General features: G+C 45.1%; 1 protein-coding gene across 11 annotated transcripts in view; it reads right to left on the bottom strand.

Annotated features, from left to right (window-relative positions):
• Positions 1 to 8954: 8954 nt before the first annotated feature.
• Positions 8955 to 26733, bottom strand: part of XPNPEP1 (X-prolyl aminopeptidase 1) — a 54530-nt gene continuing 36751 nt past the window's right edge. For all 11 annotated transcript variants that reach the window (XM_072805379.1, XM_072805386.1, XM_072805381.1 and 8 more), the window contains 12 exons: positions 25218 to 25428; positions 23341 to 23430; positions 22761 to 22811; positions 21324 to 21382; positions 21105 to 21182; positions 19155 to 19226; positions 17592 to 17652; positions 16039 to 16108; positions 15022 to 15195; positions 14237 to 14313; positions 12904 to 13002; positions 8955 to 9504 (listed from right to left, as the gene is read on the bottom strand). In XM_072805379.1, the coding sequence (XP_072661480.1) occupies positions 9376 to 9504; positions 12904 to 13002; positions 14237 to 14313; positions 15022 to 15195; positions 16039 to 16108; positions 17592 to 17652; positions 19155 to 19226; positions 21105 to 21182; positions 21324 to 21382; positions 22761 to 22811; positions 23341 to 23430; positions 25218 to 25428 (1171 nt within the window). In that variant the 3' untranslated portion in view covers positions 8955 to 9375. The remainder of the gene's footprint in view (positions 9505 to 12903; positions 13003 to 14236; positions 14314 to 15021; positions 15196 to 16038; positions 16109 to 17591; positions 17653 to 19154; positions 19227 to 21104; positions 21183 to 21323; positions 21383 to 22760; positions 22812 to 23340; positions 23431 to 25217; positions 25429 to 26733) is intronic.

The raw sequence follows: 26733 nt of genomic DNA, 5'->3' as shown, positions 1-26733 counted from the left end.
CCCCCTGAGTGTATTGCAGACTCTTCTGACCCTGGGAGGAAGGAAAGGGAGGATAGGACGTTGGAGATGTCATCTCCCACTCACTCCCTTTCCAAGAAGCTTTACCACAGCCCCAGATCACCCGAGCAGGCTTGGTCAGGTTTTCTATAATGAGGTTTATTTCACATTCTAACAATTCAGACATGAGGATACATCTTAGAGTCATAATGTCTCTGCGTGAAAACCTTCTTTGATACCTTCTGGGGAGATTGAGAAAGCACCAGCACCCACATCTCACTTTAAATAGAGAATTGCATGGTGTGTGAATTAAATCTCAATAAACTGCAATTTCAAAACCAAGTCCCTCAGGCTGGGTTGGAAGTCATGGATGTCCAGGCTGCTAACATGCTACTCCTCTAATGGAAAAATAAAATAAAAATTCCCTCAGAAAAAAAAAAATTCCCTCTCAATAAAAAAATATGATAGAAAAAAACAAGATGTCTTCCAATAGGTAGAATATTATTCAGGGATAAAAAAAAATAAGCTATCAAGCCACAAAAAGACATGGATAAATCTAAATATTGCTAAGTTAGAGAAACCAGTCTGAAAGAATCTACATACTATATGATGCCAATTATATGACCTTCTAGAAAAGGCAACACTACAGAGACAGAAAACAGGTCAGTGGATGCCAGCAACATGGGAAACAGGTGGGAAGTCTGAGTAGGTGAAGCCCAGGGGACTCCATGAAGGCGGTGAAACTACTCTGTATGATCCTGTAGGTGTGGACACACAACACTGTACATGCACCAAAACCTGAACCATACAGCACAAAGAATGAATGTGAATGCATGCACACTGGAAAAAAATCAGTTAAGAGTTTGGGAGGCCCCAGCATGGAATGAGGACTGTGGCAAGACGCTCCAACTGCATTCAAATGTGTGAAGCAAGCTCACTGAAGGGAGAGGAAGGAGGGTGCTATCTTAAATCACTTTGGAAATGAGTGGTGTCTGCAAAACCAAAATAAAAGGAACTGCATGGAACTGCATATAAACACTGAACTCGAGTTGATAGAGTTTTTCCCACTGTGGCACAGGTTCACAAACCTAATACTGCCACACCTGTACATCAGAATTCAGCAATTAGGTAAATGGATGGGGATGGTTGGAGCCAGCTTTCACACTGGTGGAGTGGGAGATTCCAGAGAAGCAGGGGTGGGTGATCACGGATTAGAGCTGGAGATATCAATACCACATCTAGCTTAATGTAGACACAGATAGTTACATGTAGAAATTGATATATAAGTAGATAGATAGACAGACAGACAGACAGAGATGGTTAGTGTACATACATACATTTCCTTGCCCTTGGCTGGGAGGGCCTACAAACAATGACAGTCCAGTAGCAAAGAATCCATCCACTATCCAGATGGTAATTTTAAATACTTTTCTCCAATAAAAGGAACTATGGCTCCTTGGAGAAATGGCTGATTCTAGAACTGAGGTGAGAAATACACAAGATGAGCCTGGGGCCGGAAAGTAAGAACGTGCCTAAACACACACACACACACACACACACACCTACGGAAGTGTATCAAAAAGACAAAGGAACCAGGTGAAAGAGTTCCCCATGGCCAAAGCTAGAAGAATTTGCAATAAAATTCAGTAATATTAATTATAAACCAAAGCATAAGTCAATTTGGATACAAAACAATAATTGAAAAAATGAATGTGAGAAGAGACAAATTTTCTATGCAGAATTCCAAATAATTGATGTAGACAGTCCACCCTTAAGAAAACTGAGCATAGCTTAGTGGGCTACACATAGTGACTTCCTTCCAAAGAGTACAGTATGGAAATAGGTGATTAAGAGTGACTATAGGGGAGAAACCAGACAAACACCACCTCAGCCAGGTGACCAAGGTCAATAGCAATAGGAAAAGTCATATTCTAAGTCTGTACCCTTGATATGACGCAATAAAAATGACCCTTTATCTCTGTAGTTTTCCTCCCTAAAACCCATAACCACAGTCTAGTCATGAGAAAAATCGCAATAGGGGGACATTCTACAGAACTCCTCAAAACTCACAAGGTCATCCAAAATGAAGTCCAAGAAACACAACTAAGAAGAGCCTAAGGAGACATGACAACAAAATGCAGTATGATATCCTGAATGGGATCCTGGAACAGAAAAAGGACATTAGGCAAAAAACTAAGGAAATCTGAATAAACTATGGTCTATTGTTAATAATAATACATCAACATCAGTCCATTAACTGTGACACATGCACCATAATATGTAAGATGCTAATAACAGGGGAGCCAGGGTCAGGGTGTAAAGGAACTCCCTATACTATCGTCACAGTAAATTTAAAACAGTTCTAAATGATAAAGTGTTTTTTTTTAATAATAACATGAGAAAATCAGAGAAGGAAAAAATAGGGGAAAATAAGCAGAGAATTCAAAACAGGGTGCTTAAAAATTTGGGTGTCCCAGGTAACTGAGTACTTGTACTTTACCTGTCTAGTAGGCTAGTGTTTTGTGCAGAATTTTTCACGTAGCCCTCACAAATATGCTAACAGGGGCAGCCCCGGTGGCACAGTGGTTTGGTGCCGCCTGCAGCCCAGGGTGTGATCCTGGAGACCTGGGATCAAGTCCCACATCGAGCTCCTTGCATGGAGCCTGCTTCTCCCTCTGCCTGTGTCTCTGCCTCTCTCTCTCTCTCTCTCTCTCTCTGTGTGTGTCTCTCATGAATAAATAAATAAAATCTTTAAAAAAAACAAATATGCTAACAGCAAATACCATATCATCCCCATTTACAGACGATGATGGGGTCAGAGAAAAGTACGTAATTTGCCCCATACCAGCTATTAAGAGGTGGGACCAAATCAATCACTCTTGTAATTAGCTCAGCTGTAAACATATTTGGGATGCCTTCACCACTGGATCGATCGATAAATATATAGTGAGTACCTCCTGTGTGCCCAGTCCTGGCTAGTCCCAACGAGCTACAAGTCTAGTTGGAGAGATATGGGAAAAGTTTGGTTTTAACAAGGAAATATCCACTACCGTTTGTGAAGAAAGCAAATGCAACAAGAATTTGGAGCAGGGACTTTCAGCTGGAATGATCAGGAAACACTCATATAGACTCCGAAGAAGGGAGAGAATTAAAAGGACAGGAGGGAGCCCCTCGCAGGGTGGCTGGAGCCAGTGGCTGTCCCTGCTGGTAGGACAGGGACTGGGGATGCAGCACTTGCTGGAGGAAAGAGCCCTGGCTGGAGAGCCAGACCAGGAATCGGTGCAACCCTGGTGCGGGCCTTCAAGCTGACCTGTTCCCTCCTAAGATCCCTTCTCCCTCTTAAAAAATAATCATAAAATAATAAAAGATAAAAGATGCTGAGAGTCCACACTAACAATTAGAAAGAGATCCTCAGGGATCCCTGGGTGGCTCAGCGGTTTAGCGCCTGCCTTCAGCCCAGGGCATGATCCTGGAGTCCTGGGATCGAGTCCCACATCAGGCTCCCTGCATGGAGCCTGCTTCTTCCTCTGCCTGTGTCTCTGCCTCTCTCTCTCTCTCTCTCTCTCTCTCTCTCTCTCTCTCTCGTCTCTCATGAATAAATAAATAAAATCTTTAAAAAAAAAAAGAGATCCTCAGCCATATGACGCGGTGAGTCTTCTGCAGCATCTCCTTTCATGAAGAGAGTGGATGCGCACACCTGAGCCCCGGTGTCTGAGAGGTGCCGGGCAGCCATCCTCTCACTGGGCAGCGGTCACTGGACTTGAGGCCTGTCCTGGGGTGACAGGCCAACGAGGAGACACAACTGCTGCCCAAGAACCAAATTCAGGTCCCACATGTTTGTTTGACCCACACAGGTTTTGGGTTTTTGTTTCACGTGAGATTGGTTACGGATGTTTAAAAACTAGGGTATGTCACACATACACACACAAGTTTCAGCTCCTCTTTAAAACCACATTTAAAGGGCAGCCTGGTGGCTCAGCGGTTTAGCACTGCCTTCAGCCCAGGGCGTGATCCTGGAGACCGGGGTTCGAGTCCCACATCAGGCTCCCTGCATGGAGCCTGCTTCTCCCTCTGCCTATGTCTCTGCCTCTTTCTCTCTCTCTCTCTCATGAATAAATAAATAAATTTTAAAAAAAAACACATTTTAAAAATATCAAAATGGGATGTTTGGGTGGCTCAGTGGTTGAGCGTCTGTCTGCCTTTGGCTTAGGGTGTGATCCTGGGGTCCTGGGATGGAGTCCCGTGTCAGAGAGCCTGCTCCTCCCTCTGCCTATTCTCTGCCTCTCTCTGTGTGTCTCTCATGAATAAATAAAGTCTTTTTAAAAATTTAAAAGTATCAAAATGAAAAATAAAATCACATTTTAATACTTCGCCTGTGAGCCTTCCTCATCACAGGGCATGTGAGGTGCAGGCGGGTACCTCCTGCCTCCTTCACACCAGACACAAAAAAACACAGGATACAAATGTGGGACTCAATGAATTATAATGAACACCCCCCGTAAGCATAACCACATGTTACTTATCACCAAAAATGTTGCTGTGAACAATTCTAGATGGCAATTGCACATTTTTTTTTCTACTGTTAAGTTACTGGATCATTTGTTTGAATACTAAAGGATTTATTATTTTTCTTTAAACTATGAGAGCTTTATTACAATATGTCCTGTTGGTCATTCTGGGCCTATTTATTCGGTTTTGGGGTGTTCCTCTGCAATGTGTAATTTCAAACTTTTTGAGTTTTTTAAATCTTGGAAATATTTTCTAAAGTTATAGTTAATTTTTGTTCTATTTCCTTAAGTTTTCTTTAGAGAAACCTATTACATAAATATTAAATTTTTTGCTTATCTTTTATAACTGTCAATTTCTCTTAAATCCCTTTTATTCATTTTGGTTTTATATTCATTTTGGTTTTATTTTTTGTTTTCCTCTTATTCATCTTCTATTGATCTTGAAACATTGTTGCATTTATTCATTTCGGTCTTCCTGCTGGTTTTTCCTTCATTTTTAAAATGATTGCTTTTTCTCATTCTTTCTTGAGTTCTCAATTTCCCATCTTTTCTAATTCTGTCTTATGTTGTTCTGGCATGTTATTTTTCAAACCAAAGATATATTTTTGAAACATTATCATTTTCACTTTTTTATGGGCATGCCTTGATGATGCGATTTCACCGTAGGCAGGTCATTCTGCACATTATTTTTAAGTTCATAAGAGCACTTTACCTCAATCTTTTTTTCTGTAGCCCATTTTTAGGTGAAATTAATTCTCCTGAACTTCTGGAAGAGAGACTTGAACTAGGATAGTTTTATTCAGGGCTCTAGAGCCAGCGGCCTTTGCTGTTGACTTTGTGATATGTTAAAAGACACAGCACTTACTTTCTGCAAGGTCCTGGCTCTGTTCCCACTGGTCCTCTTTCCTTTGTCTGTTCTGCACCAGACCTGCCTTCTCTGGGAGCCTATCCCTAGTTTCTCCTGAGTGTGGGACTTTGTCCTAGGCATTCCTGGGACACTGCCCGCTCCAGCCCTGCTGGCCTTACCTCAAATCCCTCCTGCTCACCTACTGATGTGTGCAAACCACCACCACTACACACCCTCCCCCCTCCGTGTTTCGGTGACCACTCTTGAATTGGCTCACTGAGATTTCAACTTCCTGATGGTTATTTGGGGGCTCTTGGCAGACCTTCAGCTTCCTCCTACACTGATGCTGACATGCTCACAGCAAGGGTTTGTGGGGATGCTACACCTACATCTGGTGTAGACCTCATCCATGAGTTTTATTTTTGTTATCCCAGCAAAACACCATTCTTATGGAGTGATTTGGGGAAATCCAAAAACTACAACACGACTGCCAAAATCTGCATTTTTGTTTTTAAACAGATACTGTGCATTTAATCCCTACTCTGTACTCCAAATACTTTCACACCTAACAAGCACAGTATGGGCTTTAAATGCCAAGCCCCTCCCCTCACCCCCCCCCCCTTCCCACCACCACCCCCATCTCCCCTAGGAGCAAAATAGATTGAAATAGATTCAATCTATTTTGCATGAAAAATGTTACAAATTGCTTCTCACTGACTCTTCATGTCCTTGCTGGCCTAAATCCCCCAGCTGTGTGGAAACAGCAAGGGCAAAACCGTCCTCCCGGCTCACAACCATGCCTCCTTACACAATTGCCCATTCCTGTCTTCGTGCTGCCAGGATGGGCCCTCAGGCTGGACAAGCACAAAGGGCTGGGTGGTGGGCAGGCCCCTCACACAGTACAAATGACATGGATGGATTTTACCAGAGGGAAGTCAGCCCCTGAGGGCTGTCCACAGCACAAACCCCATGTCTGTACCCCTCCTGGAATCCTCACCACCTTGTACATTAAAACTTCACCAAGGGATAAACTGAACAAGAAAAAAAAATCAACTTCCCTGGAATTATTCCATAAATTTAGCATACTGCCTGCTTTTACACCTAAACTTTTTTTTTTAATCATTTATTTAAAAGTAAAGAAGAGTCTTTTGACTCACGTTTATCTCATCTTCCCTTTAAGCACTTGCACATTGTGGTTTTATTCCGATTCTCCATCTTTCTGGGATCAGCTTGCCTAGTGTTGGCACTTGGCCTTAATGTCAAGACACAGATCCAGGCAGGAAGTTCCAGGAACCTGGCACCAGGAACCTTTGCTTCTTGGGCGTGAGCCAATTAAATCAAACTTTTCTCTAAGGCTGCCTTGGGAAGTGACAGGCTTAACAGCCTGCTGAACAAACAGTGGAGCTGCTGTCACACTTGAGTTATGGTCTGCTTGAACTCCAGATCAACTGCAATTCACAGCTCCCGTTTCCTGAGAGAGGAAAACCTTCAGGATATCAGAAGAGATGATGGTCTGAGTCCTAAAGGGGAGGTCTTCTGACTTTTAGAGGGATGATGGAGGAGAAACATGATTAATACATCCTATCATTTAAGGAGAAACTTAAGTCCAATCCTATGGGACACAGAAAGAGGAGCAAGTGTCAAACACACATATTCAAGAATTGATCTTTGGTGGATCAAAATGCATCCTGTTATTTTGAGTCCACATCACAAATACAACCTGAGAACTAGCCATGTATCTTGCTTCCTCCCACATAGCAGGTGGAACCAACGATCCTTGAGAGAAAAGAAGAGAGGAAGGACAACGGAAATGTTGGCAAGTGTTTTTAGGCACTCTGTCAATTTAAGGATCATCGTTATCAGTGAAACTTTCCCTGCTGACATTCTGGTTCTGAATGGTAAAAATAGATTAGATCACTCTATTTTCTGCTTCCCCAGCTGCAGAAAGTAACAGATATTGCCAACCATGCTTTTGGTGGATGGCCGAAGCATGCTTATATTGTTCATCTTTCAAAGCCATTCGAATCCAAGATATGGTTTAAGATTTAATGAGATTAGTTTTAAAGAGCTAGCCATACAATGAAATATCACAAATAATCAGATCTGTGTGCACCAATATAGAAAAATAATTGGAGGGGATTCCTGGGTGGCGCAGCGGTTTAGCGCCTGCCTTTGGCCCAGGGCGTGACCTGGAGACCCGGGATCGGATCCCACATCGGGCTCCCGGTGCATGGAGTCTGCTTCTCCCTCTGCCTGTGTCTCTGCCTCTCTCTCTCTCTCTGTGTGACTATCATAAATAAATATTAAAAAAAAAAAGAAAAAAAAGAAAAATAATTGGATATACCGCCAAATAAAAAAAAATTTGGTAATATGTATAGCATGACCCAATGTTTATGCATGTGATGTGTGTGTGTGCATGCATACATATTCTTTCTTTTTTATGATTAAGGAGGTTATTTAATTTTAATATTTTTCAGATATTAAAACCATAAATCCAAAAATGTAAAATATTCACGTATTTTAAAAATTTCCCTCCGTTTCAGAGAACTTAAATCCGCATTTTGAACTGATAATCTCATCTTGACAGCAGAGAAGATGTACTTTCAGAAGTTACTAATTAACCCATCAAACCAAACATAACTTGAATTTCCTAACAGATTAAAACTAGATTTAGGTTGTATGTACACAACACTATCAATTCAGTCAAAGAGGTTTCCATTTCTAATATTCAGTGTTAAATTCAGACTGGAAGCAGTCTGTCACTTTTTTAAATCCAAGTATAATTGACACACAGTGTTGTATTAGTTTCCACATACGTATTCTTTTATACACATATACTTGTTCTACATGTTACTGAATACTTAGCACAAAGAAGTTGGAAAAAACATATACCAGATTAGTGGCTGTATCTCCAGGGTATGTCTTAGGTTGGGTTCCTTAAAAAGCAGGCCCTGACACAAGGATTTGTGTGTAATTAGTTTATTGGGGGGATGTCCCCAGGAAATACCGGTGGGGAAAAGGAAAAGTGAAACACAGAAGGAAAGGAAGAAAATAAAGGGTGTGTTCTTGAACAAGTTACCGTGGTGGGCAGCGGGGCTCCATCCCACTGGGCAACCCCACGAGTCAGTGTAGACCACACCTCAGACATCCCAGTCAAGGGCTGAAGAAGTCTGTTCTCCTGTGCCCAACTATGATGGTCTGTCATGGAACATCAGCTCTGCAGCCCTCTGGGCTTGCCCCATGTGTGCAAGTCAAGAGAAAGCCCAAGGATGGGGAGTCGCAGGCACTTACCACAGAACACTGTGCACAAGCAAGGAAATATGATGGCTTTGGTGTGCGGGGGAGACCCCGCAATGTGTGACACCGGATGGACCACAGAAGACTCACTTTTGACATACTCACCAAAATATTGGGTTTTCTAGAGAAAAGAAAGGGAGGCTTTCCAGTTAAGCCAGAAAATATGTGGGGAGGCCAGGGATCTGCCCTCAGAGGGAACCTTCTACCTAGAAAACATCTCCCCCAAAGGCCACCAGCCCTAGGAATGAGCTTGTCTAACACGCAGGGTGGACAGTGATGCGAGGAAAGACACGGCTGAGACAGAGTACATTTTGACATTTTATTCACTGATCATAAATACAGTCCCATGAATCAAGGAGATTGTGAATGATGTACTAGCACCTGGAACCATCAGAGAGCAAGCGCGCAGGGCTTCACCATCACGGGCCAGAGAACTCACTGTGGCTGCTCGAGGCGTCCCCCCGGGTCAAGTGTTCAGTTTTGGGGGGACCCTCCTTCCAGTGCAGCAATTTTATTCTTGGCTCGTTCTCAATAATTAAAAAAATCATAAAAGATCGAGTGTTTGCAAGAAAATATCAAAGAGGATAAGAAGATTTTCAGTTCTCCTTAGAATCTCAAAGTAAAAAGGGGAAGAAAGGAAGGAGAGGAAAGGAGACAGATGTCAGGAATCTGCCAGGTTTCTTCCCTTCCCTGGAGCATCTTACAAAAACCCAAACCAGGGAGGCATTAATGCTGTTTGGAGATGGGCTGTGTCTCCCTGATGAGCCACTCGAGAGCTTCCTGGCGGCCCTGCTTCTGCAATTCCTTCCCGATCACATCCCTGCAGGTCAGGTGGTAGTTGTTGAGCCAATCACACTACAAGAAGGGAGAAAGCCAAATGCGGTATTCACACCCCTCCCAAGGATTCCATGGGCAAACAGGGAGGCCCCGAGTGCCAGGATTACAAGTTGAGGACAAAGATACACAAAACCTTCTCCCCCTACTTAGGGACAAGTGACTTCCTCGTGTTCTATTTCCCTGGAAATCGATGGGACAAGGCCACATCACTTCCGGCAAAATGCTTCCAGAACAGTCTACTGCGTGTGAAGGAACCATACTTACCTGAGAGCAAGTCATGGTGTTGGGCTCCCCTGAGTCAGAGTAACCTGGAACCAGGTATTCTTCTCAACAGGACCCCCAGAAGCCACAACCACAGGACATTGTAAGAGGGATGGGGCAGGCAATCTGGTAGGTTCTACGCCCACCTATGTGGCCTTGTTCCCAAATACCTTCGCCATCTCAGGGTGGCAGTGGAGGAGAGAGTACTGAAAACTAGCGCTGAGATGGCCAGTAAGAGCCCTGCTAAGAGACATACCTGAAGGTGTCCCACCAATGCACTGAGTTTCCTATTTGTATCCACTGACAAAGCTGAATAAACTAGGATCAGCTGAGCCCCTATGGGTCTTGGGAGTGTGGCTATCTAGATGAACCCCAAACCTTTGGCGACCAAGGACTGCGGTGCTACAGGATGGGGCTGGGAGCTTAACTTTCAGACACTCAGCTGAATGTGCCCACCACCCCAAGAGATTTTTTTAAAAAGAGGTAAGAATGAAGGAGGTCTGACAGGACTTGGTGCCTGGGTCAGAGCTGATTCCCGGCACCTGATGGTGAAAGTTCTGTAGCCATAAAAGGGTGAAGTCTCCCCCTTGGGGCAGGGTGGGTGTGAAGGCTAGAGTGAAGCAAGTTCTACCCAGAGGACTACCACCTATTCTCTTCACTGTCCATGAAGTGGGCCTGACCAGACACTCAGCTGCAGTGAGGATGGCAAGAGTAATATCATCATCTATGCTGCTGTTGTGATGACCCACACACCATGTGGGAAGGCAGTGGTATTACAAAAGGATGGACATCAGGGACTATGGTCTTGCCCACGTACAAGGATGAGCTCAGGGACTAAGATGGGCAGACAGATGCAGTGGTACTGCCAGGGGGCTCTGACCCAGCCAGGGCTCCACTCCCCACTATTAAGAATCTACTAGCCCCTGCTGGGAGCTGGGGAGCAGGACAGGGTGTCAAAAGCTAGCAGACTGCTATGGGTCAGAATGGGCTACAAGACAGCCTGCAGCCCAAGGCAGCCAACCCTGAAGCCAAGGTCAAAGTCCCCTAAGACCCTTTCAGTTGTACCCACATCCTCAGTGGGGCCTGACCAACATCCCAAAGGCCTTGAAAGTCTGCAGCCGCCCATGTTCATGACCAAAGTCCTCAGCTGCCATCTGGTGATAAAGAATGGGAATGCAAACCCAACCCACAAAGTCCCTAAAGAAACCAAAAAGACTGTTTGGGAGATGGTAACGGGCATGACCAAGTATCATAAAAGCCAAATGGAAAGAATCTGGTTGTGGGTAGTAATGTGCCTTCAAAGAGAATGAAGCCCCAGATTTATTAAGGGGTACATGGAAAAAGATTCTTTTGCTAAAAGAAACAACAAATGTACTCTGCTTGATATGTTAAATACATCTACTGCTCTTTGTAGGAACTTGCTTATGATCTAAGGCTAAGAAGATACTATCTGCCCTATAAAAACTAATTGGTAGAAAGAACAGTTCAGTGACTTGGCCGTGCACAGTGTAGTAATGAACCAATGATGACAACAGAGCCCACTGGTCTATGTCCAATGTCATGGGGTGGACTGAGTTAGGTTAACAAAACTCTCCCTCAAAGAAGAATGGCCTTGCTCCTCCCCATGTACTATTTCCCGGGACAAAGTAGAGTATCACTGGGAGGAATGGCTCCTGATAGTGCACTTTATAGGGACAGCAAAGACTGTGTGACCTAGAGTTATGTGGTAGGAAGCCACTGCCATGGGCTGCCGAGAGGAGAGTGACTTTTTACAGGATTGCAGGAGAATCCCTTGCTAAGACCCTGGAAGCTGTATCCAAGCCCGTGAGAAGAGACATTGGCTCCTACAGTGCACCAAGGATTCAAAGCAGGATGGCTTCCATGCCCACTCATATGTTCATGTTCCCTTTCACCTGAGTCACCCTAGGGGGGCTCAAGACGAGCCCCTGGATTGCTGAAGGAACTCTTCCTGCCAGAGACACACTGGACCCTGTGCTGCCGACAAGCTATCTCCTGTCCAGCACCATCTACATGCTGAATAAAGCCACAACAGTACCCCTCGTTTAAGTGCCGTGAGTGGGGACATCTGGCTGGTCAAGGACAATGATGGTTAAGCAGAGGTGCCCATGCTAAGCAGGAAGTAGATGGCCTTTTTCTGTCACCCATCTGTGAGCTGGATAAGGGAAAAGAGGCTTCTGGCTGGGGAGTCCCATTCTACAGTCCAACAGCGAGGCTTCCTCAGGCCTTGGAGGCATTTGCTCTGGTGCCAAGCATGAGGCCCAGATGCCTGAAGGGGCACTTCAAGGTCCCCAGGATGAGGCCAGTGGCTCTTCTGGGCAACAAAAATTTGCTCCTACAGTAACCTGTCATGCTTGTCCTGCCTTTGGCTCCCATCAGTCACCTGCCTTGCTCTGGAACTTGTGTCCTCCTGGCTTCTGGCTTGGGAACGGTTTGTCTGTCCAGTGCTGACTGTTCCTGCCCTGTTTCTGACCCTTTTCTCTACTCTGATTTTCATCACCTGCCTGATCCCTCAGGCCTTACTCTGGGTCCCGGGGCCTGCCGCCTCACCTGGCCCTGTGGGCCTGGACACCCACCACAGGATGTGAGGGGGGGTTCAAGACCTGCAACCCTCTGAGCTTGATAGTGGGCACCACTGTGCTCCAAGCTTTACAAAGAGTTTCACAGCCTGGAGTGACCAGATAGTAGGCACCACCTCTCTTCTCTCTGTGTGAAAACTGGGCATGTGATAATAGATTTTGCTTTTCATTCCCTTAATGTTTCATTCAACACGAGAAAACAATCTGGCATATGCAATGGCCAACAGGCCCTACCACCCATCCGGCTTTTCAGAGAGAAGACGCGTGGCCCATGGTTTGCTAAACGCACCTCAGCACACCTACAGGTCTGGGCCTCAAGGAAAGCAACATAGACCAGTCCCAGTCATAGACTTGCAGCCCCACAATGGTGCAAGGAGGACTATCTCTACCTGGAGAGCCAACAAATAAATGCAGGACAAGCACCTATAGTCCTCAGGAGACCCAGGATTTTCAGACTCAGGTGGCACACACCTCTAAAAAAGTGAGAACAGACTAGAGAATATGAGGTAAGCTCTCCACCCCCACTCTCATTCTGTCTCTTCCAAGCCACCCTCATTACCTCTTTGTCTGTAAGAGAATCCACATCTATCATTTTGGTCTGTATTGGAACCAAAGTTAAAGGTTCAAAGGTCAGGCTTCCCCGGTTATTGAAGTTATACTGTTGGAAAAGGAAGAAAACACAAGTTTTTACTCCTCTCTACCACAGTGAACCACCATGAGGTCATTCCCCCCAGACATGATCACCGCCCCCATGCCCTGGGGCCAGGTGTGACTAGGAAACCAAGAAGGGGTAAGCCGGTCGGCATTTTCATAGGCCCAGGAGGTACAATGAACCCAGTTGATGCCACTGTCCTCGAGCTGCTCCGCTATGCCAAGGAGGGGGCTGTCAGCAGCAGGTCTGCAAGCTAATGTCCACTGTGAAAGAGAAGCAGCAGGGGCAGAGCATGGTAGAGTCTGGATGAGGGGCATCATTGGTTTGGGTTCTCAAGACTCTATCGGAGTACAAGTCCCCAACATCACTTTTATTTAAGTTAACCATGTGTCCTGCCTTGACTAGCTGGTCTCATCAGGTGACTGATAACAGGTCTGTCCATGCTATATAGCATGGAATGGCCAGGGCACCTGCCAGCATGCTGGGTCTCTGCTCCTGGCAAGGCCTGTGGGACTGAGTGAGGTGAGAGGCCACTCACAAGGACAGTGACTTCAATGTGGAAGCAGAGAGCAGGCTTAGGAAGCCACTTCTTAAAAAAAAAAAAAAAAAAAAAGGAAGCCACTTCTTGCCAACTGTTCCATTTCCACCATCACCACAGAACAGGAATAAATGGGTCTTCTAGGTAAAGCCTAGCACCTCAAGCCTTGTAACCTCTTGATAATAGTGATGGGGAGGTGAAGCACCTGTCTTGTGGAGGGCAAAAGACCTGTCTAATCACCAGCCTGCGGGGCCTGACCCATGGATAACTGAGGGTTCCTCAGTTTTACCCAATAAAAATCATCTGAGACATTTGTTGAAAATACAGTTTCCAAGCCCTGGCCCCGGGTTTGGGAGGAGCCGTTAAACAAGCACCTCTCTCAGCCCCAACACTTGCCCCCAGTAGAGGAAGCATCATGACAAGAAGCAGTCTCCAGTAAACTCAGAGAGAGCTCCAAATCACATCTGGCAGGGGCCTGCCTGGGGCCCATGAATTCCAGCTGTGGATCCCAATTCACTAAGGTTTTTCTTTCTGGTTTCGCAGAGGAGAGTAATTTCTAAGGGACTCCCTGATATCGGGGCAAGGAAGATCCAGTTTGGCTCCAGAATGGCACATTCGTGGCTCCAAAGACAAACATCTTCATTTTGCCTCATTAGAAATTAGAAAAATTTTAAATAAATTAATAAATAAATAATCACCTACCTTGGTCTTCACAGGAACCACCAGGACAACATTTTCAATGCGAATTCCAAAAGCCCCATCTTCATAATACCCCGGCTCTAAAAGAAATCAAACCCAGAAATGAAAAGCAGCCCATGATGGACACGTGCACACAGAGGGGAAGGGCTTGCTCCTGGAATGACAGTTCCACTCTGAAGGAGCAGGGGAAACAGGTCAAGAGCCCACTCAAGTCCAGCCACAAGAGCCCAGAGATGCCTCCTCCATAAGGCTACCCCCAATAGGTACTCGAAGAACAAAAAGGTTCCTAAGTCCCTGAAAACAGGTGCCAGGGTAGGGAATACAATTACAGAGGGTTCACCAAATAAATCACTGGAGCACATTCACGATGCAGGCATTAAAATTTATGCAGAGATCTGGTAATGATGTGGGAAAAGTAGTACATTAAGTAAGAAAGTAGAATACAAACAATATGTCATCCAGTAGAATCGGAATGATTAGAAAAAAAAAGATACACACATATATAAAAGACCAACAGCTATAACATCAAAATATTAAGCAATGTTTCCCCCTAGGTAGTTGGATTCCAAATGATTTTCATCTTCCACACACTGTCCCACAGTCTCACCTTTTCTAAAATGAACACGTACCACTTTTATAATCATAAAAAGTTGTCTTGTTAAATTCAAGGTGACAAAAGGGGGAAATTATATCCAATTTACTTTAAGATCATCAAAATATAAGAAACAACAGAGAGCCTCATACAGGCTCAAAGACCCGTGCACACCCTGGATGTGAGGGACACTTACCATCAGTGACGATCATGCCTGCCTCCAAAGGCTCATCAGAAAAGGTTTTATAACTGATGCCACAAGGACCCTCGTGAACATTCAGAAAAGACCCAACACCATGTCCTGTTCCGTGCAGGTAATCCAGGCCAGAATCCCATAAAGCTGAGCGGGCAAACGAGTCAAGAAGGTGTCCTGAAAGACACATAAGAACCACTTGATGATATTTGTCCAGTACTTTTCAATTTGCAAAGCACTTTAGAGATTAGATTTATTATGCTTGGCTCCAGAAAGTGAAACAGAAACCAACGTGTAAAAGTTACTGGAGGGCTCTGATTTCAACCCAGCTTAAGAAAGAACTAACAATCAGAGCTCCCAAGGACGGCCACTCCCCAGCCAGTCTGGAGCTCAGTCTGAAGCTAGAGAACTGTTTGTCCAGGAAGCCAGTGAAGGGGCTGGATACCTTGCAGCAGCTCAGGGTGTTGATGATACAGACATCCCCTTCCTGGCTCTGGGATCCTGAGGCTTCAGGATTACAAAGAGGAGACTCTAAACAGACTACAAGGAAGTAGATGCCAAGGGAGATGAATGCAGGCCCAATCTAAGCAGATCCAATGCCCAGCCATCAGTCCTCATCTGGTATATATGTGAAGTCAGGTCCCCAGGAAAATAAATCCTGACAAGGATCCCAAAAGGAGGCACTGGTCCACTGAGGCAGGACAGATAGGAGGCTGTATCAACCTCCACTCAGGTCTGGAGGCCTTCAGCCCTGGCTGCTCTCTCCTGGGATCCACCTATATGTCTCATCTAACACCTTAGGTGGTTAGGAGAGGTACACCGCTGATGTCAGGCCCAAACCGAAGCCTGGCTCCCTGGGAGGTTCCCTGAGCTCAGTCAGTGGTTCTAGGAGACTCCATGCAACACTAGCCCTGGCTGGGCCTTACATGACAAGAAAGGAAATGTTCTCCTACTCAAATTTAGACATGTTTGGTGCCTGAACAAGAAAAAGCCTGCCATATGACAGAAGGAACCACCTACCTTTGGTTCCAGTCGGGAAAACGGCTGCACTCACAGCTATGTGGCCCTTGAGGACATATGTGAAGCATTCCTGCCAAAGAAAACCCAGGAGGCATGTTGCAGAATGAGGACATGATGCTTCGGTCCTGTAGTTTCCCGGCAGTTCAGAAAACCTTGCTTCTGAAGGTTTTTAGCAACACCACAGAGAAAATCAGAGTAAAAAGAAAAAACTTTGGTGGAAAAAAAAAGGTGGGCCATAGGGCCGATTTTTTAGAAAATCCTGAAATTAAATTTAGTTAAAAGAGAACTGTCAGAGAGATGAGTCCACAGGTCCTTCCCTTGTAATGAACATTCTGATACACTTTAAGCCTGAGAAAGACGAGGAAAAGTAACAAAAAATCCTGATGACACCAGCTAACATTTACCGAGCTAGTCCCCCTGTGCCAGGCATGGTACTAAGCACTGAACACTAAACGCCACACGCTATGCTGGAGATTCTGTTGTCACCCTCACTTGACACAGATGAATTAGCCTGCCAATGGTGTAGCTCGTAATTGGCAGCATCTGACCTTGAAGCCAGGCGGTCTTGCTCCAGCATCTGTGCCCCTTACCAGTGTTATACTCAGGGCTTAGCCCTACTGCCTGGAAAAGAAGAGTGCTGCTTGGAAGGTTAGTGGCTTGCCAGTAAGGTACAGAACCATGACTAAACCCACACCCTTCAATCTGGTCTCGAGCTCTTTAGCCTGCACAAAAGAATCATGCCAAAGGTATGTGGCACGGAGGTCAAATTATTTTAAGGTGCTCGTGTCTACAAACAGATGAGGTACAAGACTAAAACTATGAAATCTGCTCTGCAGCTTAGCATAAAACTCTTCCCCTGGGATATACTTCCTATAGGAGCTCCTAGAAAAACAGATTCACTCAAGAGACTCAACCAACATTCACCTGGTAGGGACTGATCCAGGAACTTACCAGGGTCATGGCACCTTTACAACCAGCCCTGGAGGCAGGTATTCTTACCCCCCTTTTTATGGAGGTGGTCTAAGTGCTTTAGGCAAGTCACGGGGCCAGTGTACAGCAGAGAAGACCTGAAGTCCAACCTCCAGACTCCTGGTGCACATCCCTCTACCTCACTGCCATCTCCTCTCCACGCCAGACAGCACAACCTAAGCAGTGTGTACCATTGCAGGGGGTGCCTGAGGTAAGCCATAGATGGAAATGCTGAACTTAAAAGAAGGCAGGTGGCTTTCAGAATCAAATCAAGACCGTGTGTAAAAAGCAGACGTTTCACTACCCCACTCCCATCTCCATAGAGATTTCCTGACTCAAGAGAACACTGACGCTGTGTAAACTGAAATCTGAGTGGCTCTGACCTTAGCAAATGGAATGCTTTTAAAATTTCTCCAGTAATTAATTAAATGGACATCACGAAGCAGATAAGCCAGGCTCCAGAGTAATGAGCTGTTTTACTAACTGACAGACAAATTTTACTTCATTATACAATTCCTTTTCATAAAAGCAATGCCATTCTTAAGAAAACAGGGAGGGCTCTCTCGTTTTCTGCTCCAGCTTACCTTCTCATAGGCTGTAGGGGTCCCAAAATGCATGGTCCGTGTCACGTCTGTCGTCCCATCCCTTTCCAAAAGAAAGGACAGATTAGTGTTCACTAAAAATAAGCTTTTGCTCAGGGGCACCTAGGTGGTGTAGTCAGGCATCTAACTCTTGGTTTCACCTCAGGTCATGATCTCAGGGTCGTTGAGATCAAGCCCCACATCGGGCTCCATGCTCAGTGTGGAGTCTGCTTGAGATTCACTCTCTCCCTCTCCCTCTCCTCCTCCCCTCCGGCTTGTGGTCTTCTCTCTATCTCTCTCTCTCTCTCTCAAATTAATCAATCTTTTAATAAATAAATAAAATGAAACAAAGTATGAATGCTAGGATGGTCGGAGGTAGTGAGAATGAACTCTGTCAGGCCCTGACATAAGCACTTTTGGTCTACAATGTGAGGACTGTCTCATCGGAGACACTATCACGGGGTTATAAATGAGGGGGAGGAGGACAAAGTAAATAGGAGCAAATAGGAGACTGCTTCTATCAAAACAGGGCCAACCTCTAATTCCTCCCATCAGGACAGCAAAGGACTAGACCCTAAAAATACCCAAAGGCATCTCTTAGAGTGGACTAATTCACACCCCTAACATAGAAATGGGAATTTTGCAATCCTACTAAAATTTAAAACTGAATCATCTCAACACCCTGAGCTCTAAGCTATTATCATTAATGGTAACCAATGTGTCCCACGCTAGGCTGTCATTTCCACATATGTGGCGGACCCCACCAAATAATCAGGCTCTCCAGGGACACCTGGGTGGCTCAGTCGGTTAAGCATCCAAAGCCCCATGTAGGGCTCTGCACTCAGCATCAGGTCAGTGAGATTCTTTCCTATTCCCTCTCCCTCTGCCCTTCCCTCCAATCTTGCTCTCATTCTCTTTCTCTCTCTAAAAAATAAATAAAATCTTTAAAAATAAAAAAAATACTCAGGCTCTCCATCAGCCACAGTCCCAACTGCAGTGGGAATGGAGCATTAAAAGGCCTGGCTTGTGCTCTCTTAATGCAGACAATATCTATTCCAGCTCCTTCTCCTGGGTTCCACATTCAGATCCAGCAAAATCTTGGGTTCTTCTCTGAGAAACTTTCTAGAGGCTGAGTATGAAAGCTGCGAGACATCAAGATGGAAATTCAGAAATTCAGGGGCAACCCTAGTTTCTCATTTACTCATTTAAAATTAATCCCTCACTTCGTAAGGCCCTGGGGCCGCTGCAAGTCCAGAGAGCTAGCACGCAGTTTATGAGCTACGGAAGAAGCCTTTCCAATGGTTTTGAAAGCTTGCTTTCAGTTATTTATTTAGTATTTAACAACTTCCGGCCAAGAACTAAACATTTCTATCAAACAGCCTTTTGTGGGAAGAGTCACCAATGGACAAGTTCAAGCAGGGGTGAAAAAAAGGACAAGACATGAGAATGATTCCATTAGTGCCTGGAGCAGAGTGAGATTCCCAGCTGAGCACCCTTGGCTGGAGCCTGGCTTGCTCCCTATTCAAGTTTTTTTACCCAACCCCAATCAAGCCGTAGTTCACTTACTTGTACTGAGCTCCCGAGTCAATCAGGTATACTTCATCTAGGGACAAGGTCCTATTCGTCTCAGGGACAGGCCTAAGAAAGTTAATTAAAAATTAATTATTCCACAAATTTACTTGCTGAATCTGGGAGAAGACATACAAGAGTTCCTTATACTACTCTTACAACTTATGTAAGTCTGAAATTATATCAAAATTAAAAGTTACCCACACAATTATTCCAAATAATTTAATCTTCTAGAACTACTCAAAGACCCAGTCAATCTATCTCCACAACTGGATAAGCAGCTCAAGAGAGGGAAGAAGAACGTATTTCTTCACATCTATCTCTATTTGTATCTGGAACAAAACAGGTATTCATGTAATAATTATAAAAGCTACAGAAATAATAATCAATAGATTCAAGAGGACCATGCTATAGTCCTGAAAACTGGGAATGGAGCGGCCAAGAGTCATTGTCTCTGGGTGTGGGAGTCCAGGCCCCTGCCTCAGATTCCACGTCAGGGGCCTCCCCATGTGCTCCCCACACCACCAGACAGGCAGAAGGTAAATGTCTCAGTTTGGGAGAAAAACTAAAGGGATTTTAACTGGGAAAAGGAGTGGATCACAATGTTCTAATGCCGAAGCACTTTTTTTAAATGAACATGAAGTATTTTTAAAGAGTGATCTGATTTCCAGATAGTACCACTGCACTGGGAAATGCTAAAGGGAGCATTCCAAGTCTCTGTCCTGCATCTGAGAGAAGGACTCCTTCATTTCCAGGCACCACCTCCTCTCTTCAGCACCAAGGGCATCAGTGGTCACACTCAAGCCAAACGACTGAGAAAGACAATCAGATATGGAACCAGCTCCAGCGCCCTGCTTCTCAACAGGCTTCCCACAGCCCACAGGGTAAAAATGCCAAAGCAGAAGCAGACTTCTCCCCCTCCTTGATCTGAAATTTTTTCATGTGTTAATTATATGCAAAATTCTAGGATAGTATCCAGCCAAGAAATTCATCACCTGAATTAAACATAAGACAAAAAAAACTATAGTCCTTTTTACATTTTAATTTTGGAACAGAAGCATTAATGTAAGAGAACTGCACAATCACATCTGTGACTGTCTCCCACACACCACTTCAAAATTTGCCCCAAGACTAAAAGGTCTAAAAGCAATTATTAAAAGGGGGGGGGGGGGGGGGGGGCAGGGATCTCTGCCTATATACAGCCCGGTGAGACAGACCAAGCATTCCTCCACTGATTGTGTATATCACAGATATGAAGCAAAGAACTCAAAATGCTCAACACAAGGCAAAGCGATTCGACTGGACAAATCTGAAGCTAAAGCCTAATGACCAAGCCAAGTTTCATTTCCCAAACTCATCAGTGCTCCTCCCATCTCAGAGTACAGGGAACGCTCTGTGCTGTGAGTCCACAGGATCTTGCACATCATCTGCTGATATTCCCCATAGGCTGGGTGCCAAGCTTCAAGCCCGCAGGGAGGAAAGAAAGGGTGCTACTTACCTCCCTATCACAAGAGGATGCTCAATAACCTAGTGATAAGTTTTTCAGTAAGGAGGTGATGGATGGAGCTCACAAGATGTTTGGACTCATACATCAAGAAGGCTACCATTATCAGGAAAGACAAACACTAAAATATTCTGATCACCATGATCAAGAGCTATGAATACAGCTTTTGTGACCTCAGAAAGGAAAGAGGGGACAACCCATTTGACTATATCATGGAGAAGATCAATGCCATACACCTGAGGTCAAGGCTCCCAAAAGGCAGAGACTTGGAGATTTAGAGGAAACAAGAGATAACAAGTCCTCGTGTCCCATATAAGAACAGTTTCAACAGACACATAGAGGTGGGCATTGGGGCCTCTGGTAAAATAATGTCTCTCCCCTGCTCAGGCTTCTGTGCAGAAGCAGCAGCAAAGCCAGGCAGCGTGCTCCTCCGCATGCCTTACGCGTAGTGAATGATGGCGCCATTGGGTCCCGTACTGGAAATCGTTGGGAAGCTCAGGTCCACAAAGTCAGCCTGTTGCCTAGAACAGAAAGACACAGAGAGCAAAGCGGCTTAAAGGATTTTATTGTGCCAAGAATCAGGGCCCTCTCAGTCTCATTTAACTTGCCAAAGAAATAACCATAAGGTTCATGCCCCCACGCCCCCAGACATGGTTCCTTACCTGCGAAATTCCTCGGCTTTGTCAGCAGCTGAGATCTCAGACACACCACCTTTGGGCACCTATAAGAGAGTTGCTTATAAACCATCTGGGGCAATATATCAATGCATTTCGTACATATTAAAGGGCATGCATTAAAAGCTTATTTTTTTCTTCACTTCCCATGTCCCAACTTTCTACCTACAGGACACAGCTGATGTCTCATCTTTAATGAGGGAATTTCCAAAGACTCTTATCAAAACTATCTAAAGTAGAAGGGTTTCTATCCTTTCAATTTTTGATTCAACTATTTGCCTCCGTGTTATGCCCTAAAACCTCCCCAAACAATCCATCTAAGTTTAAAAATTCAAAAGCATCTCCTGCTAGGATATCGTCCTAAAAAAGTCATCCTAAATAAAAAGATAAACACAAAGATAGTATTACAAGCTGATAATAGCGCAAAAAAAAAAGCTCTAAATACTTGAAAATAGGAGGAATGGCAAATTGGTCTAACCACTAAACACAACCTCTCTATTTGGATCCATTTTTCTGTTGCTATTGTTTTTTATTTTTTGTTTTTTTGTGGTTTTGAGTGTAGGTGACACACAATGCTATGTTAGTTTCAGGTATACAACAGAGTGATTCAACATCTCTGTGTTACATTATGCTCACTACAAGTGTAGCTACCATCTGTCACCACACAATGCTTTTACAATTTGGATCCTTTTTTTTTTTTTTTTTTTTTTCAATTTGGATCCTTTTTAAAGGCCTCAAAGCACATGGAAAATGCTCACACTATGGTACTAAGTGAATAAAATAAAATACAAAATCATATCTATACACTGAGAGACATGTAAAATTGATTTACACAGAACAACAACAGCCAGAGGGAATAAAATAGTTACACAGGTGGGAGTAAGGGTGATACTCTTTTTCCAATTTAAGCTACTTTTAAAGAGTTGTTTATATAACACTTAAAGGGAACATGAGATTGTTTAATAACAGCACAAAGCAATCCCCCTGCTGTCAACCATAAGGAATGAAAAGGCAAGAAACTCATGGCCGAAGAGTCAATATACTATCCAGAGTTTTACATCTCAAATTGAAGTCTAAAATGTACACAAAGATCTTTTTCTCTTAATACAATCAGCTTGTCTATAATATTATTGTGAGTCATTTTTCCTTATAATGAAATTCCACTTATAAGACAATGCCTTGACCCAGAAAAGGTCCTCTCAGTTAAGGAAATTCTTTCTTCATCAATGTTACTATTTTCAACAATTAAAAAAAAATTCTAAATACACACCAAATTTCCTGAAAGAACTACCAAGAGAGAGTACTAAAATTAGATCAAGACCTTAGACCTCAGGGTCACCAGAGCAGAGGGCCACGGTTAGAGTCACACGTTTACAGCTTCTGAATAATTTACAGCCATGTGGTAAACAAAGACTAAGAACCAACCTCTTTCTCCAGCCAGTTAAAGAGTTCACAGAGGGCAACAGCATCTTTAATCTGTGCAAACAATGGAGACATTTTTTTTTTAAAGTTATTACTGCAAATCAGCTGGGCAAATTCAGAGCCCAGCCCTAGCAGGATACCGAGAAGGCTGGACCCACAGGGCACGCCCTCTAGCCATCAGGACTTTTCATGTAGGCACTCCCTATAAACAACTGGGCAGCAATTCCCACCAGCAGGGAAAGGGCACAACCAGGAAAGGCCCTCCCGGAGAACAGGGGCAAATCCCTCAGCGGTCAAGCCACTGGCAAAAGCCATCTGTGGGCCTTGCATCCTTCTAGACCCACCGCTGGCCTTGAAACATATGCTGGGCCTTTTAAGAGACATCATCATCAATGCCTTTTTTTGTGGTGTATGTTAGACTCTGTAAAGATCTAACCCACTGAGTGTTTGATTTCATTCTCTCATTAACACTGGAAGGCTCAGAGAATTTCTGACCTTGTGCCAGGCTCAAAGCCATGCGGCAGGCGAGGGACTGGGATGGGCCTTCTGACACCCGCTCTTCTGCACAGGCTGCTTTACTCACGTGAGCTCGTCTCATGCCGTCTGATTCAGCAGAATTCTTCACAGCTTTGGCAATGCAGATGGGGGTGTAAGGCATACAGCATCGATGATCCTAGGGGCACAAGGGCCGGGAAATCAAACCCGGCTCCACGCACCCCAGGCCAAGGCAGGCACGGCTTCACCCAGCACATCACATGTAAGACAAATCATGTGAAGAGCTCCCACTCAGGACCCACCTGGCTGTGCCTGGGGATTGAAGACCCACCCCTTTCGGTTGAGGACTCTGAGCATGACGAAAGGGGCTTGAGCTCTTCCAAAAAGATAAAGTCCATCAGAGTATTTCTCTTCTATTGCCCCCATCCTCAGCTCTTGGACACTGCTGGCTGCCAGCCATCAGGAAGATACTGCTTTTCAAGCCTCCATGGTCATGGTCATGATCATGGTCAGACTTCACTAACGATCAAAGCTTGACCGAAATAACCCCTTTCTTGCTGCACAAAGGAGGCTTTTTCCCATTGTCTGAGGACACACACGACTGATGAGGGAGGGCTCCCACTCCTTCCTCTATCTTGTTCCGGGATCACACATCACCTGCTCTTCATGGTATGGGAAGACCCTATCCAATTTAAGAATGAGTTGGAACCCAGCCCTGTGTTATGGGAGAGGGATTCAGGACCACATCTGTGCTCTTGCACAGAGCTTGTTGAAAGGCATTCATTCTCTCCAATCTCATTCCCTCACTCTCACATGTAGACCTCCTGAAACAAAGAAAGCAGGCATGACCCCCAAACTCAGGTCAAGACTGACTCACACGTACTATAAGGGTGGTAGGGTGCACTCGCAAGGTAGGTCTAGGCTTTTCCCAGGATGGAGCAGAGAGGAGATACCCCTGGGCTTGCCAAAGGCCACTTGCAGCCAGAAGCCCAGGGCAGGACAGTTGAAAAGGCTACATACATCCAAGGTGGCCTGGATTACAGTCCTGCCTTGAGCCCTAGTGAAAATGAGCAGACAGGTGTCCACTGCTTAGCACTACCCAGCAGGGACTCAGTAAAGGGCAACGCTATCACTATCATTTGACCTTCAACCAGTCTCTAACTTCCCATGCCACTCTGGGTCCCCAGCCTCCTTAGCTGGTAAATGTGGTAGGGAAGGGGCATATGTTGTGTTTCCCAGATTTCAGGTGTTCTCATACCACCTACTCAGCTCCCACCCTGGCTGCCTACCCTCTAGACCTTTATTTACTTAATACTTCTTTAGACCATCTTTAAATCAACTTAGTTTGTTAAACTCTGTCTTAAGAAATAATTTTTATAACATCATGGTCTCAAATGCTAGAAATATTTTTTTCTAGTGTACACTAAATTGCTTTTAAAACAGGTAACATGGGCAGCCCAGGTGGCTCAGCGGTTTAGCGCCACCTTCAGCCCAGGGCATGACCCTGGAGACCTGGGATCAAGTCCCACGTCAGGCTCCCTGCATGGAGCCTGCTTCTCCCTCTGGCTGTGTCTCTGCCTCTCTCTCTCTCTCTCTCTCTCTCTCTCTCTGTCTCTGTCTCTCATGAATAAATAAATAAAATCTTTAAAAACATAAAATAAAAAAATAAAACAGGTAACACTTAAATAAACCTAAGCATTCATATTTACCACCTAAGATCCTCTCTCATGCTACATTTTGGAAAACACAGAAGACTCAATGAGTTCTAAGGGCCCTCAGACCCTCAAGATGGCTCCAGCCCAAAGGGCTCCTTTAGGGACAGGTCATCCCTAACCTGACAGCCAGTCCCAGAGATCGTCCAGAACAACCTCTGTTTCAAAGACAAAGCTGCAGGATGCCAGAACTGGGAAGGGGCTGGCAGCTGGTAGGTGCAGGCTTTGAACGGGCCTCAGCAGGGTTACCAACCTTGGGGATGGCCTCGCTCACGGCATAGCTGGCCTTGTCGCTGACCCACACTTTCTCCCTTGGGGAGAGATTGGCACACAGAGCCTTGAGCTCGCTCAGGATGGACTTGTAGGGAAGCACCTGGATTCTGTATTCGGCTTCCAGGCCCAAGTCAAAAAGCAGGTGCTCCTTCACACTGGGGTCATCTATGCGGTCACCATCAATGAAGAGCCTGCAGAGAAGCGAGAAGTGAGGTGGCAGAGAAAAGAGGGCATGTGAGCGAGAGGGAGGAACATGGGCCCACAAATACAACAGGCTCCGTCTTTTAGCAATCAAAACCAAGCAGCTTCTCCTTCTCTGTGTTCCTTTCCCACATCCTGTTCACCAAGTTGTCTCTATCCCTGTGTATGTTATATCCATCCACCTCGTTCCTCCAGCCAGTCCCCGATGTCCTTCCTTCCCTCCACTAAGATCTCTATAGTCTAAATCCCATCCAATCTGTCCAGCTTTGACTCCAGCCCTGCCCAGTCACAGGCCAGGTTCACGCTGCCACCATCTCCCTGCTGGATTTGTGCCACAGCCTCCTAGCTGATCTCCCTGGATCCAGTCTTGCCCCTAGCCATCCCATGTTCACAGCCATAGTATTCTCTATGATTTGCAAACCCAATCATGTGGTTGCTTGTGAAATATCCATTCAACAGCTCCCCAGTGTCCTCAGAACAAAGGTCGGAGCTCCTGGACTTGGCTTACAGGCCTTCCTTTCCATGGCCCCTGCTCGCCTTCCGGCCTCACACTCCTGTGTTCCAACCACACTAAGCCACTCCAGGTCCTTCACAGCCATCGTGCTCTCCCCTGCCCAGAGCCACTGACAATGCTGTTCTCCTCTGCTTAGATCACCATTCCTCATGGCCCCCATTCACCTAACCAGCTCACATGTGCCCTTGATCTCTGCTTCAGTATTACTTGTCAGTCTCCTGTGACCCCCCAAGTTTAGGCCAGGCCCCATATCCATCCTACTGATAAGTCAGTGCCCACTTACATGCCTGAACCCCCTGAAGAGACACTCATCTCCCCAACTCTAGCCCCAGACCCTATCTGTCTGATGCAACCTAGCAGCCAACAGAGACTCTAGAAACTCATAAATGTTATGTGAATAAAGAGAGCCATCCAGATAGAAGCACAACCACAAGAAGGTCACAAGCAATTCCTTGGCAGATAAATAGACAATTCAACAAGGCATAACCATCTTCCTGTGTCATTTCCGACCTTCAAATGCCTGAGTTTATCTGAATTGTGTACCCAGGATTGTAGCACTGAGCCTATCCATCCCTTTGCACTGGCTGCTACAAAACCTAGAATCCAGTGTATGGCCTGACCAAGACTTTGCAGAAGCAATCTTGTGAACTAACCATTCCGGTTTTGTTCTGATGTCCCTGCCTATTTTTTTTCATCTCCTAGTACTAGAGATACTTTCATGGATTTCAAGTCATCTGGAAGATTAAGAAAGAGGCGAGATGTAAAAAACACCTACTGTGTA

Source organism: Canis lupus, chromosome 29, assembly GCF_048164855.1.
Source record: "Canis lupus baileyi chromosome 29, mCanLup2.hap1, whole genome shotgun sequence".
NCBI lineage: Eukaryota > Metazoa > Chordata > Mammalia > Carnivora > Canidae > Canis > Canis lupus.
This window is presented reverse-complemented; position numbering and strand designations above follow the sequence as displayed.